Here is a 23,150-nt window from a genome sequence, read left to right on the forward strand (position 1 = left end):
TCAATAAATATCCACCAGATAAGAGTTCCAGGAGAAGCCATGTGGGGCAATATGTAGCTAATGAAGGAGTGTCACAGAGATCCTGGTAGTGTGGGGAATCAAACCATGTGGGACACTGGAGGGGTACCTGGAGGTGCTTCGTACAGAAATATCTAAGGGAAACCCATCAGGGATTTGAGTGCAGGGACAGTGATGGGCCTGCTGACCATTCACACTGCTTCCCCAGAGCCCAAACAGCATGCACACCTTTACTGATGATTATAATTACAGTTTATTCTTTTTCTCCCTCCACTTATCTGCTCCTCCAGCCACATGCCCAGGCCCATCCCACACTGTCTTGTGTTTAGGGCTGCTTCACAGAGGGATACAGTTCCACTGGTTCCAGTCACAGGGCATAGGGATGTGACACAGACTGAGACTCATTTTCTGCATAATTATGTTACTCTTGTCTGTGTGCGAATAGATGGGGAAGTCGAGTTTGTCGAGAGCCTGCGTATGGTGATAGATGACATACGAGACGAGGCCCTGGGCCCGGTACTCAGGTGTGGTGCCTGCCATCCGTATCTCTGCTGTCTGGTCCATCAGGCACCAGGACACAGGGGTCCCCTCAGGTCCCAGCAGGCATTTGTTAGGGAAGTTCCGGATACAGCGCTCGATGAATCTCTGGCTCCTCTCGTTGCCACCAAAATGCCAGAATTTATTCACCAAGGCAGCGTGGGTAACGTCCAGGGATGAGAGTCTAAACATCTCTTGGTTGCTATGGAGGTTCCAAGAGAAAAGGAAAGTCCATGAGTATGGAGGTTTATATTTGTTCTTACCTCCATTATCTCGAGAGACAAAGTAAGCAGAGGAAAGAGCAGACACAAAGTCCCGGAGTATGGGTGACCTTGTGGTGACAGAAGAACAGAATGAAAGCCAGTGTTGTTGGAGCGAGGGAGTAGGAAGTGGTAGAGTATTTTAAGCAGAGGAGGAACATGGTCTGAATTTCACTTTTAAAAAAGAGTGCTCTGGCTGCTTTGAAGAATATTGATTATAGGGAGCCAGCATGAGAGCAGGGAGAGAAGCTGAGAGGCCACCTCGGCAGTGAGAGGTATGGGTAATGCAGAGTGGCTTTTATCAAACTCACATGTCAGTGGGTTTGCCATCATCAGGTGATAAATTCTTTCCATCTAGCAGGGAAGGAGCCAGTTTCTTCGCCATCTCAGGTGTCATATACAGAATGCATTGTGTTTGCTTGACTTTGAAAGATTTCATGGCTGCAAGATTTTGTATTACCTCATTAAGGCTGGACTGTGAACCTAGACAGGGTTATAAGGAGAGGTGCAATGATTTAAGTACATTCTAGAGGAAGCTCTCCAGTGAAGTAGGAAGTTTCTGAGTATGTACGGTCAGAAAACCTTGGTTCTGGGCTTGGTGCTGCCACTGTGTAACTGGGGTTATATAGTCAGGATTTGTGCAATTTTCCCTGTTTTATATAAGTGAAAATGTGCCCAGAAATTCATTCAGCTACAGTCATGCCATTAGTGGCAATACCAGGATTAGAACTAAGTTTTCTGGGCTTTTGATGATCAAAGGAGATGAGTTATAAAAAAAAGTAGTAGCCAACATCTATTGAACACTTACTATGCTCCAATTATTATAGATTGTTGCAGTAATGGGCCATAATTTGCCCGTAAGTCCTTGTATCCATTCCCTGAAGTGGTCCCCTCCTGCACTGCATCTGCCCTTGACCATATGACTTGCTTTTGTCAATGGGAAAGAGCAAATTTGATGTAGGGAGAGGCTTAAAAGTACTTGCACATTGGATTGTGACCTCTTTTTGTGCTCCTGGTTACTTTCAGACCAACACAATATCAATAGGCCTAGACTAGCCTGGTGAGGACATGTGCTCCTATCATGCTGTCATCACAGCAAATAACTGGCACTGACAGCCAGAACTGTCATTCAGATGTGAGTAAGGCCATGCTGAAGCCAACCAACCCTTAGTCCACCCATCAACTGACTACAGTTGCATGAGTAAACCCAGACGAGACCAGCAGAAGAACTGCCTTGGAAAGCCCAGCCAAAATTGTTGATTCACAGAATTATGAGGTTTGCTATGCAGCAAAAGTTAACTGAAACATCTAGATATTGTACTAAGCAATTCTTATTCAAGATTTCATTGTCTTCTTTTTGGTGTTTTTAGGAAGATTAGCCCTGCGCTAACTGCTGCCAATCCTCCTCTTTTTGCTGAGGAAGACTGGCCCTGAGCTAACATCCATGCCCATCTCCCTCTACTTTATATGTGGGATGCCTACCACATCATGGCTTGCCAAGCGGTGCCATGTCTGCACCCAGGATTGGAACCGGCGAATCCCGGGCCTCTAAAGCAGAATGTGCGAATTTAACCCCTGCGCCACCAGGCTGGCCCCTCATTTAGTCTTTTTACTACTTCCATGTTTTAGAGACCATTATTACTCCCACTTTTATATATGAAAATCATGATCATAGGGAGGATAAATCACTTGGTTAGGATCACATAGCAAGTAACAGGCAGATGCCAACCTAGGGGGTTGGACTCTGGAGGACATGCTCACAAGCATGAAAGTTGTCCTTCATGATCTGGGAGGTGCTCTATGGTGAGTTGTCATTCTTATTGACAGGAACAGAAGGCCCTAGGGAAATTTCTGCTCTGGCCCCCAATCACCCTAGGGGATCTTAGATATGTCTGCAAAATATGCCATAAATCCTTGGCTATCATGGAATTCTTTTATGGTTCCTACATGAAATCCATTCTTTGGAAGCTTTGAAAGTGTTTTTCCCCCTTTACAGGAATATTTGCAGCCAAATAAAAAAACTGATAGCAGATTGAGGGTCTAGGGCTTGGAGGAATGAGATATGAGTCAAGGGAAATTGTTCAGGACAGAGACGTAAGTCAGCACAAATCCCATTCCTCTTACTTACTTTGGATCTGCAAATGCTGCTTCCAGTTGATGACTTCTGGTGAGCTAAGGAATTCCTGACAGTTCTTGAGGTCCTTAGAGTAGATTTGGTAAGTATTGGTGTAGTGATCAAGGTCATCTGTCATCTCCTATTATCATTGGGAAAAGGAGAATAAATCAAATTTCTCATATTTCATGATTGTAATACTTTTTTCTAAATTCCATTATATTGTGATGTTTTTAAGGACTAAAATATTGGTATTTTTATTGATGCCTTACAATTATTTCTGAAACATTTAAGATATTAATGAGATAAAGATGAGAGATTTTGGTATTCAATTTATGATGGAAAATTGCAGAGCAATATTATTGTTTACCAATATATTGTATTAAAATTTAAAATCAAACAAAACATAATTATTTATAAAGTATCTTTCTATACCTCCATCACCCTCAATAGGAAGAAGAAAAAAGCAATTGACAAGGAAAAGCTTCTGTTGCAAGAATAATTTTACTACAGTTCAAACACTTACAGAACACACAAACTATCAACATGACAGCATTAAATTTGGTTACAGATAACTCTGGATTAAAATCTCCATCTTAATGAAGCCAAAGAAGACGAACATCAGTTAGAAATGCTTTCTTAAAATACTATCATTAAACAAATTATAGTTACAGAAAAAGAAAGAAACCACTTATTTAGAAAATTCCCCTCAAATTATTAAATAACAGATGAGATTATCTGGAGGAAGCAGGCACAGGAAAATATTACCACAACTAGTGCAGTATTAGAAACCTTTTTTTAAGTAGTTGGAAGATGTTTCCCAAAAATACACTCACAAGTCAGCAATGCTATCACTAACACATTTTGTTCCTTAAGGTCACATTTAACATAAAAAGATCAAATGATTTTATTTCAGTTCAGTTTTTATTATTAATATACATTTATTCATTTTATATATTGTTTAATTTAGTGGTTTTTAAGTAACTATTTGTATGAAAGGTGTAATATTTGTAGTTTTATAAATGTATAATTTTACTGGATGTTTTAAAATAAACTTAAGAATTTTTGCCTTTGAAATTTATTAACTATTCAGTTTCACTAACTTTTAAATGTTTCCTCAAAATGTATATAGAAATTCTAGTATTAAAAATTGGTTTTTGTAATCACCCTAAGCCCTGTTTTACACCTTCCTATCTTTGCCCTTACGGTTTTCTTTGTCAGCCTGACAAAAATATATTTATGTACAAAATCCAGTTCAGATGAAACCACCAAGAGGTGTCTCTAACCTTACCCTGTACTCTGCATCTCCAACGTCCATAGTTTGATCAGATGTTGCCTGTGCTATTTATGTATGTTGTACCTCTTCCATTCTTGCACACTTCACACTGAGCTGTAATTTATTTGCTTATCTATTTTTTCCCCCAGACTGTGAGGTTCTTGAGGACAGGGACTTGAATGAATCACCATGATTCACTTCTGTATCCCCAGAGTCTACCACATTGCCAGGCACATGGTAGGCACACAGCAAATAAAAACAGATAAGCATATTCATTCCACATCTGGCACCTTACCTGCTCCTCAGGGCGGATAACCACTGCATTAAAGTCAGGCCACTTGTCCACCAGGGCCTTTAGCTTGAATGGGTTTCCGTGAGTCATGTGGAAGACAGCCCCATAAACCTACAACATCCCAAGAAAATGAGAGAGTCGGCTTATTAAGAAGGGATGGCAAAGTGCCTTGTTTGACCAGGATAAGGATTATTTCTGTGAAATCATGAAATTTTATGGTGGAAAGGGCGAACTATAACATCTAAGTCACACAATCTCCATGTACTACATTTTTTAACCTCAAATGAGACGGGTTTTTTCTCCCCATCCAATATGAAGCATACATGCATATTGTAAAAGATTTAGATGTGTAAAATTAATGATTTTAAGAACACCACTTTCAATTTTAGGATTTAATATTATCTTTTCCCAGACTTTTCTCTTATTCATATATATAGGGATACACAATTTTACAAGAGTAAAATGACCTGATACGTGGTGTTTTCCCCACTGAATACATTGTGGGCATATTTCCACGTTCATAAACACAAAAGTTTTCAATTTTTGTTAATGACTGCATAGGAGTCCATTATATGAATGGACTGCAGTTTATTTATTATTTGTCTATTGATGGGCATTTCAGCTGTTTCCAACTTTTCACCTCAACAAATAATACTTTTTGTTTTTTTTAAAGATTGCCCCCTGGGCTAACAACTGTTGCCAATCTTTCTTTTTTTTTCTGCTTTATCTCCCCAAATGCCCCCTGTACATAGTTATATATCTTAGCGGCAGGTCCTTCTAGTTGTGGGATGTGGGACGCCACCTCAACGTAGCCTGACGATTGGTGCCATGTCTGCGCCCAGGATCCGAACCCTGGGCCACTGCAGCGGAGTGCGCGAACTTAACCACTCGGCCACGGAGCCAGCCCCAACAAATAATTCTTTATAGAACATATTTGCACAGAAATCTTTGCATGAGCACCTGATATTTTCTTAGAATATCCAGAAAGGTATTTGCTGGTTCAAAGGTTATGCACATGTTTAAAACTCTTTAACATATATGTCCACATTACCCTCTGGAAAGGTAAATGAACTCCCACCAATAAACAGAGGCCACAGTATAGTGCTCAAGAGAATGGGCTGTGGGGTCTCCCAGCCTGGGTTTAGTCTTGGATTCCCACCCCCACCATGTTGTACAGGCTGTTGAGAGAGAAGGGAGAGAGGAGAGAGAATGAATGAGAGCAAACCTGCGGACATTCTGTCCTTGTGATTTGGGAGTTGGAGAATGCAGCAGTGGAAACCGGCATGGGCCTCATGACAATTGTAAATGTGAAGCCTCTGCAGATACCAGCATGGAAACATGCCAGTGACCAAAGGTCAAAAAGATGGCATGTGCTACAGTGGTTTCCAGCATGGATTGATGATGACCAAGGACTATACCAGTATCCTTCCCTCCTGCCACCCTCCATCTGACATGAACTATTGATGTTAGACCAGGGAGAATAGTAAGAAAAATAATCTCTGAAAGTTGATCAAGTTTATCTGAATTTACTCTGTTTTCAGCCTTGAGGGGAGGCTTGATATAGAAATTCAGCATACCTTAGCAAAATATAGACATTCTCTTTTTACACATTTGCATTTGAGGCCTGTAAAATTGATTTACACTATGATGTTATCCATTACAAGATTTGAAAATATGTGGAACTCTTTCGTATTCCCATGGCCTAATTAATTAAATCTCTTTTTTTCTTCTGAACTCAGAACATAGTGAGCCAGGCAGCTACTCTAAGTTGACTCAACTGGAGTTGACACATGCAATAAACTGTACTTAATATCTAACACTTAGAAGAGTGGATGGACTTTTTCTCAACTGAGATTCAAGTAAGTATTAAGTTCTAAATCATACCTCCGTTAAAGGTACCTGGCTTGTAAATATTCTAGATTTCAACTAGGGGAAAATATATATCTTTAATTTGCAACCAAAGAAGAGGAGTGCTATTTCTTCATGAAAGTTGAGGCGCCAAGAGGACCACATTATCTTACCAGAGATGCTCCAAGAAAGGACATTTGGGAAGCATCAAGAGTTCTCTCAAAATTTGTGGGGTCCACTTAACATCAGGAACAAAGACAAATTTAAATCACAAAATTCTACACTGCAGAGCATGGGAGAAAAACTTTTAGCCTGCAGTTAAAAGTTTAAATAGCTACTCACCGTAAAAATACCTTAAGCAAGTGTTCATAGAGTATCTAACTGATGTAACCTCAAAGAAAAATTGACTGTCTCTCTGATAGTTGCCTGGATTTCAAGGATTATCAAGTGAAACCAATTAATTATTAGGTAATACAGATTAATGTTAGTGGGATCTACCAAAGTGAATGACTTTAGTTTTAGATTGATTGAAGTCAGTTTTTGGCAGTAATTAAAGCACAGGGTCAGTTGCTTCGTTAGTCTATTTCTAATAAACGAAAATTAAGCCATATGATTTATAGGTAAAATAAAGGTAATATTTTTCTCCTTTACACTGAAAAGAGAGAGTAACAAATCTATACGGAGTGAGGGAGGTAAATGCATTTATCTTATCTACGATGTATGCATCTTATAAGAGTGGCTTATAAAACAGAAATAGAAAATCCAGTTTCTATATCTACAAAAATGTTTCAGGGAAAAATGATCTCCTTAAAAATACACACACACACACACACGGTTGTACTTAGGTTCCACTGGAGTGGACCCTATCCCTTTGGTTGATAAAGAAAAACACAAGCAAAGACCTGAGCCTATCGTTGGAGTTGTTCTTGCACAGTTCTGGATGTAGGCATTTACATGTGTGTTTTATTTAATCCTGAGATTTCTGATCAATTTTCCTAGGTTAAGGGACACAGTTGGAGTCAACCACAAAATAGCTTGATATGCAATAATTTCTGAGCAATTGGGAAATTTAAGTCAATATAGAAATTGGCATCATTAAGTTCAAAGAAGACTCATGATGGTTAACCTCTCACACAGTAAGTGTTCTTTCAGGGAGAGCGAATTAGACAATGTGCAGTCTCAGCCAACTTTGTAGGAGAACTCTGGGCAAGTTTCCAGTGCTGAAATGGAATGTTTCTTGGAAATGAACAAGGGAATGCTTTTTGCATAAGCACAGAGTAAAAGGCAGTGTTAGGTCTCAGGCATACCTATGTTCATACCATAGCATTACAGCTCACTATTTGTGTGATTTTGGGCAAATCACTTAACTGAGTCTCCATCAGTGACATGGACATAATAGCAAAGATCTTGTAAAGTGGTAATGCAAATTAAATGAGAGAAAACATGCAATATTGCCTGGCACAGAATAGGTGCTCAATAAATGTTAGTGTCTTTTCCTCTTCTCTCACAAGAGGTTTCGATTCCTTACTCCCCGCAGAATTTTCCATTGTCACCTTTAAGGATACAGGGAGACTCTTCCTCAAGGATTTCTCCAGCGTCTGCAACATCTGGACTCCTTGCAATGGGAACATCATGGAAGATATCTTAGCCTAGAGAGACAAACAAGAAACAGCCGGGAATGAGAAGAGCTGGAGGAGATTCAGAAACGAGAGTTTCATAGCAAGTTCTATGCCAGGGCCTTCTTCAGCGCCTTTTCAGCAGTGTCACCTTCACTGAAGGCCTCACCAATTCCAAGGAAGGAGAAGACTGGCAGAAAGCAGAGGCGGTGCTTTCTGAATTTTTCAGTTCACTTTCTGACGCCTTGGTGAATTCATGCCATTAGTTTCACTTTAGGTAAACAAGATAACATCTTTTGAAATTTAGTTGTTATTAGTGATTCTCTTGACTTTACCAATAATAAGCTGTGTAAACTTGGGAAAGCTACCTAGCCTCTCTGGGCCCTGATTCCCTCAAAGGTGGATGGGATAATGGCACTATCTAACTTACGGAATTTTTGTGAGGATTAAATGAGTTAATACATTAAAATGAGTAAGTACATGCTTAAAAGAGTATCTGCCATATAGTAAGCACTGAACATCCTCTCCTCCTCCTCTCCTTCACCATCCTTTTCTTTCCCCTCCTCTTCTTCCCTCTCCTCTGTCTCCCTACTTGAGTTAAAATGCTGTATATTGTATGATACTTTGATGTAGCCTTTTTAATGTGGGCACTTGGACATGGTCTAAAATACAAATAGTTAACCTTTTTTTTCTAATTGTCAAGTCATATTCCAAGCTGGTACTGTCACCCTGTCACTGAGCCTCACCCTATTTTTGAGTCTCATTCCATCTCCAAGCCTCAATTTTGGATCTGTGATTTACATTGCACAAATTATTGGTAGTAGAAAAATAGCATTTTTATCTATTTGATACACTGCATCAACTGGGATTATGAAAACATTCCACAAAATCCCAAATACGTGAAAAAGGAAGAAAGGAGGCTGTCAGTGTTCTATTTTGGAACCGTGATCTTTGGAGGAGTACAAAGTTACTTCTGAGTGAAGACACCAAAGAAGCGTTCTGACAGCATGTTTCTTTAAAATCAGCCATGCATGAGATGCCACACTCCAGGCAGACCTGGGTAACTGTGATTTTAGAACAACAGTTTTCACATGATGGACATCAGGCAGCCCAGAACTAAAATCTCCGAGAAAAGGAGAACAGAAAAGGTGAGCCTTATGGTTACATCAGTCTGAGGGCAGTTTCCAGGCTGCAGCTCAGGGAGATGGAAACTGATCAGAGCACATGGGTCTCACTGATTTGAGCATACAGAGATTTGAGAGGCCAGGGTGGAGCTTCAGGGAGAGAGAAAGCACTAAAGAGGAATCTGGAGATCTTCAGGGAAGAGCGATCTCCTAGAGTCTTCGGCTCACTGTTGATCTGCGTAAGAGGAAACCACCTTAAACTTCATCCTAGGTAAAGAACCACTGGAAAGGAGTAGGTGGAAAAATTCCTATAGCTGATTCCAATAACTTAACTGTGCACCAAGACAAAATACAACACTATGAATAAGTAGAACAAAATCTGTCAACTAACAATGTATAATTCACGTTTTACAGCATCCAGTAAAAATGCTAGTCATGTAAAAATCAGGAAAATGTAATCTGGAGATGTTGGAACTAGCAGACAGACTTTAAATAACTATAATAATATTGCTCCTCATGTTTAACAAGATGGAGGAATACATGATTATGATGAGGAGAAAAATGGAAGATATAAAAAAGACCCAGAGTTTATAGAAATGAAAAAAATCTAAAATGAAAAATACGTTGAATGTGATTAACAGTAATTTAGACCTTGCAGAAGAAAAGATCAATAAAGTTAAAGACACAGAAATGGAAACTATCCATAATGATACACAGAGGGGAAAAAGGGATAAGAAGACTGATTACTGTTAATATGTCACCATTATCTCCCCAATTGATATATATATATTCAGATTAGTCATAAACACCCCAAGTTTTATTTGTAGAAAGTGACAAGCTTATTCTAAAATTTACATAATTTCAAGGCTTATAGAAAACTATAGTACTCGTGATAGACTGGTCTTGGCATAAGGATAGACAATAAATCAATGAAATAGAATAGAGAGCCCAGAAATAGCTGGACATTTGTGGTCAACTTATTTTCTACAAAAATGTCAAGACAGTTAAATGGGGATGGGATAGTCTTTTCAGCAAACAGTGCTGAATTTTATTTTTAAACAGTCCATATGAGTTCTTGAGAGACTCAAATGATTGTAAATATCTGAATGTAGATGTTAGATGAAATTCATTGTTGTCTTTACTTATTTGCCCCTCTACTACTTTGTGCTCCCCAAGTCATTTATCTAAAATAGGCCCCATTCCACTTTGTGTGTTTGATGAATTTGAGAAAGAAAAATGGCAGTTCCTAACACGTAACACTTTCACAGAACAGCAACATCAGGCAAGGTCACTCTGTGGCCATACCGAAATGAGTCAAAAACGAGACCATTTCACTAACATGTTTGAGCATGGATAAAAACAAAAAGGCAGTCTTATCTGCAAAAATGGCCAAATAGGGGGCCGGCCCTGGGGCATAGTGGATAAGTTCAGCATGCTCCACTTGGTGGCCTGGGTTCTCAGGTTTGGATCCCAGGTGCAGACCTATGCCACTCATCAGCCATGATGTGGTGGTGACCCACATACAAAATAGAGAAAGATTGGCACAGATGTTAGCTCAGGGCTAATCTTCCTCAAGCAAAAAAAAAAAAAAAAAAAAAAAGAATGGACAAATAGTCCTCTCCCCACTTAACAAACGGCTACTCCTTCTTTACCCCTGCTTCTCTCCTCTTGCTTCATGGATACAAGTATTAAGTCGACTTGCAATGCTTTCTGATAGTATCCAAGCCAGAGCAAAGACATGCTTCCTTGAGCCCTTCTCCAAATCACCCAAGTCAAGTCCCTCTTGACAGACTGTTATTGAGAAGCACCACGTTCCCCACGGTGTGCTCTCTCTCTTGTTGCAACAGACAATAAACTTAACTTTGTTGCATTGCAGGTGTGTTCCACAGGGTCTTTGACTAAAAATTATTGACAAACTTAAGCAATTAGCTCTGAGGCATCTGTTCCTACTGAGTTGTCCTCTGTGTACTTTGACTTCCTGGACCTCAGGACCTTCATTTCAGCTTAACTCCTCACGACCAATGGTTCTCTGGGATGGTGATGAAAGATTTGGACTTTCAGAAATGGAGCCAATATTAGTTTGTGTCTGTGGAAAAACACGACTGGGTTCCAAAGATTTCACTGCATTTTTGGATCCTGATTTTTCCATGCCAGTGTCCCCTGTTCCCTTCCAAGATCCTTGTCAATCATTAGACAAAAGCAACAGGTGCTTAATTTATTCTTGCATCTCTGTTATGAAGTTAGGAGCCTCTTGACCAGAATATGTAGGCTTTGGTATACTTTGACCATAGCTTCCGAGCTTATTAACATTCACATCAGCTACTTTGCATTGTCACATCTTGAAGAAAAGTCCATACCAGATTAAAGGCACCCTTGTCTTATATCTGAGGGTCTTAGCACTGTAAAAATATAGCATTCCTGAAGGTCAATCTTATCTTTGATCTAGAGACAACTCACAAGGAAGTTACATGAGTATAAGATGTAATGTAGCGTTTGATGTCAAATCTGTGAGGCATAATATTACTGAGAAGTGTAGACTTTGGAACCATCCTCCAAGGATGTACACACAAACTAACAACGAAGCATAGTGCCCAATAAATAAAGTAGATTGAACACAACTGAGATTGAGATTCTCCAGGAAATCTGACACACTCACAGTGAGCTGGCTGTATGGGGCCACAGGCAAAGTCCTTGTGAGTCAACTTCAGAATCTGACATCCAGTCATCCCAGAAATAGAAATTAAGCCAAAGAAAACAATTGAAAAGAAGACAAAGTCTCTAAACAGAATTTTGTAAAGCTACACAAATATAAGCAGGGACAAACAAACTCCCCGTGTCCAGCAATAAGCAAAGATAATATAAAATATGATCTATTGGGTGATGCAACTCTCAGATATTAAAATTACACATATAGACACGTGGGAAAGTGGTAAAATAAAAGGAGAAAATGTAGGACATAAAACAGTTTGTAGGCCCGGGGTTTGCTGGTTCAGATCCCGGGTGCTTACATGGTACTGCATGGCAAGCCATGCTGTGGCAGGCGTCCCACATATAAAGCAGAGGAAGATGGGCACAGATGTTAGCTCAGGGCTAATCTTCCTCAAAAAAAAAAAAACCCAAACAGTTTGTGTACCGCATAGATAAGCATAAATTTAGAAGAGAAAACAAACGAATAAATAAATAGATTGTCGTAGAGGCAGTAGAGGTGAAATCTTTAAAGTGAATTTGTTTATTATATGATTTAAATAAACAACAAATCTGGTCTGCATTCTTGTTCTTGTTTATCTATTTATTTCCTCTCTGACTTAAAGTACAACAATCTTCTTATTTGTCTTGCAGGAAAAAAGTCTGCCTAACTTATGATACAACCAGAAGGATTAAATATAGTAATCTTTGCAGTGTCTCCACACATTAATTGCTTTATTCACCCACCTGCTTCCAGGAAGTGTCTAAATCTCTCCTCATTCATTTGTTGGTTCAGATCAGAAACCTTTAAGAATTTTTCACAGTACCTAACAAGCTGACCTTCACAGAGTAGGTGCCAGATATATGTTTTTTAAATTGGAGTTATTCCTTTCCTTAGGTATATTTGTCAACATATTCTGAGCATGACACAATATAAGCATTTTGATTTGCATCATTTAAATGGAGAGGATGTCATAAAGAAATGGTTATCCTTTTCATGTGTTTTTTTTTGACGTGAGTCCTCACCTGGAAAGCTGTCTCCACACCAACCTTTGTAGCGTCTGCAGGAACTAATGAAGAGGAGAGACCTCTGAATGATGAAATTTCCCTCTGATGCAGTTAGTTCAGCAGAGTCTTGAAGAGGATGTTTGGTTGTGTCTCCTCCAGAAATGGCCAAGCAGAGGTTTGTAATGTGGACCTTGCACTAAACCAGAAATTCTGGGTGTCAGCTCACATGACATTCAGCCCTCCCCTTCTGGGTCTTATGCTGAGGTGGGTGGTTCTGCCACGTTGGGAGGCTGCCAGTGTGCCACCTGAACTTCTCTTTCCAAAACACCGGGTTGCGTTTTTTAAAAAAAATTTGAGTTCATAATAGTTCACATCATTGTGAAATTTCAGTTGTACATTATTTCTTGTTTGTCACCACACAAGTGCTCCCCCTCACCCCCCGTATCCACTCCCCACCCCTCTTCCCCTGGTAACCACTGACCCATTTCCTTTGTCCATGTGTGTGTTTATATTCCACATATGACTGGAATCATGGTGCTTGTCTTTCTCAGTCTGGCTTATTTCACTTAGCATAATTCCCTGCAGGCTCATTCATGTTGTTGCAAATGGGATGATATTTTCTTTTTTCTGGTTAAGTAGTATACCACCTTCATTATCCACTCATCAGTCGATGGACACTAGGATTGTTTCCATGCCTTGGCTACTGTGAATAGTGCTGCAATGAACATAGGGGTGCATATGTTACTTTGGACTGCTGCTGTTCAAGTTGTTTGGGTAGATACCCAGTAGTGGGATAGCTGGGTCATATGGTAGTACTATTTTTAGTCTTTTGAGGAATCTCCATACTGTTTTCCATAGTGGCTGCACCAGTTTGCACTCCCACCAGCAGTGTATGAGAGTTCCCTTTTCTCTACACCCTCTCCAACATTTGTTATTTTTAGTCTTAGTCATTATGGCCAATTTAACAGGTTTAAGGTGGTATCTTAGTGTAGTTTTGATTTGCATTTCCCTGATGACTAGTGATGTTGAACATCTTTTCATGTGTTTATTGACCATCTGTATATCTTCTTTGGAAAAATATCTGTTCATCTCCTCTGCCCGTTTTTGATCGGGTTGTTTGTTTTTTTGTTGTTCAGTTGTGTGGGCTCCTTATATATTAAGGAGATTAACCCCTTTTTGGATATATGATTTGCAAATATTTTTTCCAAATTGGTAGATTGTCTTCTTGTTTTGATCCTAGTTTCCTTTGCCTTGAAGAAGCTCTTTAGTCTGATCAACTCCCACTTGTTTATTTTCTCTTTTGTTTCCCTTGTCTGAGAAGACATGGTATTTGAAAAGATCCTTTTAAGTTCGATGTCAAAGAGCATATTACCTATATTATCTTCCAGGAGTTTTGTGATTTCAGGACTTGTCTTCAAGTCTTTGATCCATTTTGAGTCAATTTTTTGTGTACGGAGTGCGATAATGGTCTACTTTCATTCTTTTACATGTGGCTGTCCAGTTTTCCCAAAACCATTTATTGAAGAGCCTGTCTTTTTTCCATTGTATGTTCTTGGCACCTTTGTTGAAGATTAGCTGTCCATATATGAGCGGTTTTACTTCTGAGCTTTCAGGTCTGTTCCATTGATCTGTGTGTCTGTTTTTGTACCAGAACCATGCAGTTTTGATCACTATGGCTTTGTAGTACATTTTGAAGTTAGGGACTGTAATGCCTCCAGCTTTGTTTTTCGTTTTTGTTTTTTTTCTCAGTATTGCTTTAGCAATTTGGGGTATTTCGTTGCCCCATATGAATTTTAGGATTCTTTGATCTATTTCCATGAAGAATGTCATTGGGATTCTGATTGGGATTGCACTGAATCTGTAGATTGCTTTGGGTAGCATGGGCATTTTAACTATGTTTATTCTTCCAATCCATGTGCGTCGAACTCTTTCCGTGTCTTTATGTTACTATCTATTTCTTTCAATAATGTCCTATAGTTTTCATTTTATAAGTCCTTCACCTCCTTAGTTAAATTTATTCTTAGGTACTTTTTTCTTTTTGTTGTGATTGTAAATGGAATTGTATTCTTGAGTTCTTTTTCTGTAAGTTCGTTATTAGAGTACAAAAATGCACCTGATTTTTCTAAGTTGATTTTGTACCCTGGAACTTCACTGTAGTTGTTAATTATTTCTAATAGTTTTCTGATGGATTCTTTAAGGTTTTCTATATATAAGATCATGTCGTCTGCAAACAGTGGGAAGTTTACTTCTTCACTCTGTATTTGGATTCCTTTTATTCCTTTCTCTTGCCTAATTGCTCTGGCCAAAACCTCCAGTACTCTGTTGAATAACTGGGTGATAGTGGGCATCCTTATCTTGTTCTTGTTCTCAGAGGGATGACATTCAGTTTTTCCCCATTGAGTATGATGTCGGCTGTGGGTTTGTCATATATGGCCTTTATTATATTGAGGTAATTTCCTTCTATCCTCATTTTGTTAAGTTTTTATCATAAATGGCTGTTGGATCTTATCAAATGCTTTCTCTGCATCTATTGAGATGATCATGCGGTTTTTATTCCTCATTTTGTTAATTTGGTGTACCACATTGATTGATTTGCAGATGTTGAACCACGCCTGTGTCCCTGGTATAAATCCCACTTGAACATGATGTATGATCTTTTTGATATATTGCCATATTCAGGTTGCCAATACTTTGTTGAGGATTTTTGCATCTATGTTCGTCAGTGATATTGGAACACCAGGATGCTCTCTGCCCCCACAGGTCCTGCCATTACTCTGAAAACTAAACCTGTGTGCTAGTAATGGGCCAGACACTGGAAGGAAAGTCACGTTGTGTAGGTAATACCTTCTTCCTCCCTTTTCCATTCTCAAGTATGTGTATCTACAATAGGTGCAAGATGGTAGGAAAGATATGAATGAGGTCTGATTTGCAGAATCTGATCTCTCTTCTTACACATATACAGTGGAAAATTACTGGCGTGGAGTAACTAACAGTGTTAGGATCCTCCCTTCTCAGGATAAGCTGTACCCTCTCCCTTGACGATTCTGAGGCTGCAGTTAAACATCCCAACAATTATTCAATGTGGGCACTTCTTGGTCTCACTTTTATAGAGAAGGAACCTAAGGCACAGTGTGGTTGAATTAGATAGAATTTAAACCCAGGATCTTTTCACTCCAAAGTGCCCACTACCCCCACATTAACATTTGTTCTGCCATGCTTAGAAAAGAAAGGAGGTTCATAGAAAAGATATTCCCAATTCCACTGTGTGAAACAACCAAGGAGAGAAGTTTGACATGTCTGGGTCTTTGTCCTCATCACCCTTATCCTTGTTTACCAGGTTAGTGGATAGTTTCATTTTGGAGGGACGAAGAGTCATTCTAATCAGAGGAACAGGGACAGGGGTTCCTAGTGTCTAGAGAGAAAGTTGAAAAAGCTTGTATGCTCCTTCAGTCCACGGACCAGCATGGTACAAGTTTGCATATATTTTTCCTCTGTCCTCTCTGGGAGTTTGTCCCTCCTAGAATATTAATTCTCAATCTTATCTCCTGGGATAGAGATCATTAAAATCATTCATTACTCTTTATCCAAAGTCAAAGGCCAATGAAACCGTGCATCACTATCAGGCTCCTCAGCCCCAATAGGGTCCATATCTCACAGAGGCGGAGTACAACAAAGAGTAGGGTCCTCCCGTGCCCTAGTCCCAGAAAAAGCCCCCTAGTCCTCTATCACCTTCAGCCCTCATACTCACTCTCTCATCTCTCACTCAGAAGATTCAAGGGTCTCTACTGTCCTTCTATCTTGAGCTAGTCTTTTAAATTCTCGAGTTGTTTCCCCAGCTGTAAAAAGAGTGTTGTCATACCAGGTAACCAAGGATTTTTCCTGCTTTTCCTTGACTCTGTAGTTTTTATTCTTACTGTGTTACATGAGATAATGAACATAAATCTTCTCCTACACTTTGGGGTCAGGTACAACGGAAAAGATTGAGGAGCGCTGGTGTCAGTCTTTATTCTAAGTGTTTTCCTCTGGGTGTTGGGTTGAGGTGCTGGCAATGATGATAGAAGTAGCAGTGTCTAGTGGCTCAGAGGGAGGACTATGGGGCCAAACTAAGAGGGTTGAGATCCTGACCACACCCGTTATCTACTGTGTGACCTTGGACAAATTATTTCATCTTTCCATGCCTATTTCTGTATCTAGAAAGAGGAGTAAATAACAGTACTTACTTTGTAGGGTGTTGAGGAAAAATTACATGTTCTTCCTGTGCTCTGCCACAGGTGACATGGTCTGTGTGTTCTTTCTTACCCATGAATGGCCTGTCCTTAATTAGAATTCAGGTGAGTGGGTTGTCCTGTACCTGCAGATCCCTAATGAGTTCCAGAAAATGTATGATATTATAGCTTATTCAGCCTTTTCTCATCATTAGTGTGGGAACAATGTCTTCCCCCTAGGTAGAAGCAGAAATAGGATTGGGTAGCTTTTCTTAATTTGGATATGCCTAGTTATAATTGCTCAGACAATAATTGCTTAGACAAGTTCCTGGTACATGGTAAGTGTGTGTAAATGTTTTATTAAACAAATAATTTAACTAATACAATGCAGTATACCTATGCAAATTTACATACAATATTTATTGGAAATGATTCTTTTCCTAGTGTTCTAAGTCCAGTCCCTTTCCATAAGGCTCATATTCATGACATGATGGAGAGAGAAGTTTCTTTGAAAGTTTCCATGTTGTTCTACAGAGTAAGTGTGTGTCCCTTCCTGCGACCTTGAAATATCTCATTAAATCCCTAAATTAATTAAATCACAAAAACTCATTTTGGGCTTTTCTGACTAGTTTATCCCATACATCTGTGTATACATACTTATATCACAGTTTCAGATGAAGCTTGCCTCTATGTGTAACTCCTGTTACCCAAAAATTAGTACATGATAAAATGTTATCAAAATATAGACAGACAGCCAAATAAGCCAACATAGGCCTTGATAACACATAAAATACATAGAAGTGAATCACCTCCATCTTCTCAAGAGCTGAATTTGGAGTGGAAGAAAGATCTTTCTGTTGGATGAATAAGAAGTCTCAATAGAGGTTAAAAGAAATGAGAAAACCAGACTAGGCTTACTTCCTTAAAATATTCAAAAATATTTTCCATTGTATGATGGAGAGAAGAAGTTCTAAGCCATAAAAGTAAGAGAAAAATGAGTTTTCAAAATCCGTATTTCTTGAACACTTGTTGAAGGAAGAAGCCACACAGTATCTGAAAGAAAAAGCTTGTTATTCAATTTTTTTCATACTGATGATGTGGGAGCAGGACAAATTCTCTCTTGTCTTGGTTTCGCCTCAGTCTTAGGCAGGCCCTGTATGCCTTAGAGCTGGGACTTTCTCACTGTCCCTGTCACTCTTGCCATGGCAATCAACCTCAGCCTTGTCTCCATGGCAGGTATTGCATAGAAGAGTGTTTTCTGCCACCACCCTGCCCCCAAAGTGGTGCATAAATTTACTAGTGTTGGAATAGGATCCAGGGCTCAGGACAATTTCCTGTCCCTCTTCAAGGGTATATACCCTTCTATTTATTTTCCTCTTCCTCAACAACAATGGGTCTTACTTGTTCCTTGGGAGTGGTAGAGTTTGTGGCCTCTCTCACAGAAGCTTACAGGTTTTGCTCCACAGGAGAAAACAGTCCAGACAGGGATTGGGTTTCATTCCTTTCCTACAATGACAGTCCATGCAAAACCAACGGAGGAACTTTCTGGTCTTCTGCTTGTCCCCAATGTTTAATATTAGCACCTGGGGAAGGCTCATGGAAAAGACTCTGTGATTACATAGACCTCTTGTGTCTGGGCCTCCCGAGGGTTCTATATAGTCACACTGGCTTACATTCTACCTTTAGCAATTTAATAAAATTTAAACTGACTGCTTCTTACCTGCATATATGCAAGCCACCTTGTTCTTCCTGTGCTCTGCCATAGGTGAGATAGTCTGTGTATCATTTCTTGTCTCAGAAGGGTCTGTCCTTCCTTGGAATTCAGGCTACTTGGTTGTCTTGTGGCCTTAGATCCCTAATGAGTTTCAATAAATTTATGATTTTATAGTTTTATCTAGCTTTTTCTCATCATTAGGTTGAAAGCCATGCTCTTTACAGCTTTTAAGTCCAGGGTAGAAGCAGAACCAAGATGATCTTTTCTTAACTTAGATATGCATTGTTCCACCTTACTTGATATTACTCTACAAACTGTGTAAAGGGTTAACAATGGTTAGCAAAAAAATAAAAATCAAAATCAAAGCTATGCCATTACTCAATACGACCATCCTACATATTTATCTTCTTTCAGTGAGAGCATCAATTGTCGACTCCATTCCATCATTTATAATGGGTACCCTCAGGAAGGCTTTTTCACTTCAAATTCTTTGTAAGGAGAAGTAATCCACTAAGGATGTTAGACAGTCAAACACTGGAATGGTCTGAGAAGCACAGAGACAAGGACTCTTTATCCTTGATTGGCACAGAAGAGCCAGATTCCCACAAGGGCAAAACATTCAGACACTCCCCAAGAGAGTGATCAACTTTAGTGGAGCTGCAGGTTTATTTTCTCTGGGTTTTGACATAACAAACAGTCTCAGTTACATCTCAAGAATATTTGTACCTCCTCTTTCAGCACAAGGGCATTTACTTCACTTATATGTTGCTTACAAAAGGCACATTGTCAACAAAGTTAGCCTAATATACCATTATCCCAACCTCAGTTTTTTCTGCACCTAAATTGTTGAACTTCTTTTTATTTTTTTAGGAATTATTCATGGTTTCAAATGTCTAATCTCTTTGTTATTTGACTTATAGTATCTCTAAAAAGAAAACACGGAAAATTGAGAAAAGGAAATATCTTTTAAGACTGAACTGATTCATATGATTGGGTTAAGTAATTGTACTTACATAAGTAGAGTTGTGGCAACTCTATCCTAGATACTTATCTATAATTGGGCATTAATCACAGGTATGGTCATTAATTGGGTGTTTCCAGTTGTTGTCATAACCCATAATTCTCTAAACTGATTCTACGAGCAATAGCTGGGAATATCTAAATTGTAGGCTGACCCTATCTAGGTCATTAACATTAGTAAATATAACATTCTAGGGAAAATCAAAATTGCATAACGTTCATCCAGTAAAAATGAGAAAAGAATAAAAAGCAAGTGTGTGAAAGACAATGAGGCAATCAGTGCTTCCATGCATTTTGAATCATCTTGTTCTGGGTAGAATCTATCTGTTTCAATGGGATGTCTTCATGTTGTGGAAATCTTGAGTCTTCAATCAATTTCTATGGATTATCCACTTTTTTATTTATTTATTTTTTTGGTGAGGAAGGTTGGCCCTGAGCTAACATCTGCTGCCAATCTTCCCCTTTTTTGCTTGGGGAAGATTGCCCATGAGCTAACATCCGTGCCAATCTTCCTCTATTTTGTATGTGGGATGCCTTCATGGCATGGCTTGATGAGTGGTGTGTAGGTCCGTGTCTGGGATCCAAACCCATCTACCCTGGGCCATGGAAGTGGAGCACGTGAACTTAATCACTATACCACTAGGCTGGCCCCTGGATTGTCCACTTTAAGAGGTTCCCTGGAGAATTTCATTTTAAGATTTCTAACTGATGTAAGTTTTCAATTGTCTTCTATTGAGGATGGATTATTTTAGTAGAGAAACGTGTATCCAAGGACTATTTCCTTGCAGTTTAGCAGCTATACTCATACACAAAATTATCCTGATGAGGTCACTTCTGGTAAGGCTCAAGGGCAGCCTTTCTCTGGTGTCTTTTCCAGAACACCAAATTACCTAATTTCAGGTAATGTCAGGGCTGCTTGATTAGGTGGTTGATGAGAAATTCATCCTATACCTGTTGATATTAGAACTGAGTATATTAGGCTAGTCATTCTAGCCAGATCAGCTTATATGGTGGGACTTAAGTAAGGTTGGAGATATTCCTAATTAAATAGGTTATTGGTGACTAGCTAACAGGATGATGCTACGTGACTTTTTGAATAAAAATAATGAAGGACTATGAGAGCTAAAAGTAATATGTTAGGCCAAGAGAGTTCATGAATGTCTCATAAGTTAGCCAATTCCAGCTCTAAAATTCTAAAATTCTGAATAAAGTAGGAATAGATTCCCAGTGATTTGTGAGATTATATCAAATTATCTAACTATATCTAATTATGTCAAATATATAATTGGAGTCCTAGAAGGAGAGGAGAGACAGAGAGATAGAAACAAAACTTTCTTTTTTGGTGAGGAAAATTAACCCTGAGCTAAAATCTGTTGCCAAGCCATCTCTTTTTTTTTTCTTGAGGAAGATTAGCCCTGAGCTAACATCTGTGCCAATCTTCCTCTACTTTTTGTATGTGAGATCCCTCCACAGTATGGCTGACGAGCAGACTAGGTCCACACCCAGGATCCGAACCCACAATCCCAGGCCTCCAAAGTGGAGTGCGCAGAACTTTAACCACTCAGCAATGGGACCAGTCCCACAAAACATTTTTTAATGGCCAAAAAATTGCAAATTTGATTAAAAATATCAGCTTACAGATCCAAGGATCTCAACAAACCCTAAGCATAATAAACACAAGGTAAAACAAATGCAAGAATATGTTAATTAAATTTCTCAAAACCAAGGATAAAAGGAAAACCTTAAAAGCAGTTAGAATCAGTAAGATGCTCTAGACTCCCCAAACCCTAGACATACCAACTCAAAAATAACACACAGCTTAATTCCCCTTGTGGGAAATCCAGAGACCAGCTGAGAAACTCCTGCACACCAGGCGAGTATGAGACCAGCTGTATAAGAGCCAGTAGGAAAATACGTGGCACGTTCTCACCATAATCCTTCACCCCAGCCCAGCACTTCATGGTTAGAAGGAAGCCCCCAACTCCTACATTGTCCCTGGGGAGAGAAGGAGAGGACTGGACCATACACCCAATGATCTGACTTTTCAGGAGCAGCCTGAGGGACTTCTCTTTTGTCCTGCCTGAGTCTGAGTGCTGAGAGGAAAGAGCCCCAGGTTGGGGACCACTAAGAACAAAGGTCATGATTTGAACTAGTGAGCATTCACTGGAAATAGCTTCCCTCCCCTGGCTTAAGGCAGAGTGAGCAGGCAAAAATTCTCAAATTCTAGCTTTCCCCCCAAACAAAAAATAAAAAATGTTGGTAAGGATGTAGAGAAATTATAACCCTTTTTCACTATTGGAAGAAATGTAATATGGTGCAGCCACTATGAAAAACAGTAGGACAGTTCCTCAAAAAATTAAAAATAGAACTACTATATGATCCATCAGTCTCACTTCCGGGTATATGACCAAAGGAATTTAAATCAGAATCTTGAATAGCTATCTGCACTCCCAAGTTCATTGCAGAAATAGTCACAATGTCCAAGATGTGGAACAACCTACATGCCCATTGACAGATGAACAGATAAAGAAAATGTGGTATATCCAAACAATAGAATATTATGCAGCCTTAAAAAAGAAGGAAATTCTGCAATATGCGGCAACATGAATGAAACTTGAAGACATTATGTTAAGTGAAATAAGCTAGTCACAGAAGGACCAATACTGCATGATTCCACTTATATGAGGTATCTGAAGAAATGATATTCATGGAAGCAGAAAGTGGAATGTGGGTTAACAGGAGCTAGGGAGAGGAAAAGATGATGAATTGCTTTTAAATGGGTATAAAATTTCTGCTATGCAAGATGAAAAAATTATAGAGATCTGTACAACATTGTGTTTACAGATAATACTATGTGAGACACTTAAATATTTGATAAGATCTCATATTATGTTTTTAGCCACAATAAAAATAAACAAAAATTTAAAAGGGGGGACAAAGAAGTCAGACGCAGAAAGATAAATTTCATCCAGAGAACAATGGTAAGAATTATGGTCAGCGTCTCTACCCAGAGTAGTCTTGTCTTTATACGAGTAATTCATGCTCATACTGCAACTTGGAACAATTTGATAACATGTCAAATGTTTTTTATCTTGCCAATTTAGAAAACAAGTCATATTTGGTATTTACCATTTTAATCTAGTTTACAGAATGTATAAATGTAATGTGATAAAATTCCGCAAATTAGATACACGTTTGTAGATTTTTTCCTGATTAACCTTAAATTTAAACTATTTTTGCTATATAGCCTTTAACAATTATTACAATTTTAGTTTTGCATGTATGTTGTTTCTGGATATCAAGATGTTAAATTGTCCTGCTATTGTGATATGACAAAGTACTTAAATTCTTTTGTTCTGCATTTCATGAACACACTCTAAATAAGGATAAATATGATGCTGCTGGAAAGAAGAATAAATGACACTACTAGAATA

At 39.0% G+C, this 23,150-nt stretch overlaps 1 protein-coding gene across 1 annotated transcript; it reads right to left on the reverse strand.

The window, feature by feature from the left end:
* Window positions 1–247: 247 nt before the first annotated feature.
* On the reverse strand, window positions 248–13,077 carry GLYAT (glycine-N-acyltransferase). The gene is made up of 6 exons (XM_008529186.2): window positions 12,796–13,077; window positions 7,898–7,993; window positions 4,500–4,607; window positions 2,944–3,070; window positions 1,127–1,298; window positions 248–757 (listed from the first exon to the last, which is right to left on the reverse strand). The coding sequence occupies exons 2-6, from the start codon at window positions 7,976–7,978 to the stop codon at window positions 355–357; spliced, it is 891 nt and encodes a 296-aa protein (XP_008527408.1). The 5' UTR covers window positions 7,979–7,993; window positions 12,796–13,077; the 3' UTR covers window positions 248–354.
* Window positions 13,078–23,150: the final 10,073 nt, after the last annotated feature.

This window comes from Equus przewalskii, chromosome 11 (genome assembly GCF_037783145.1).
Source record: "Equus przewalskii isolate Varuska chromosome 11, EquPr2, whole genome shotgun sequence".
Classification (NCBI taxonomy): Eukaryota; Metazoa; Chordata; class Mammalia; order Perissodactyla; family Equidae; genus Equus; species Equus przewalskii.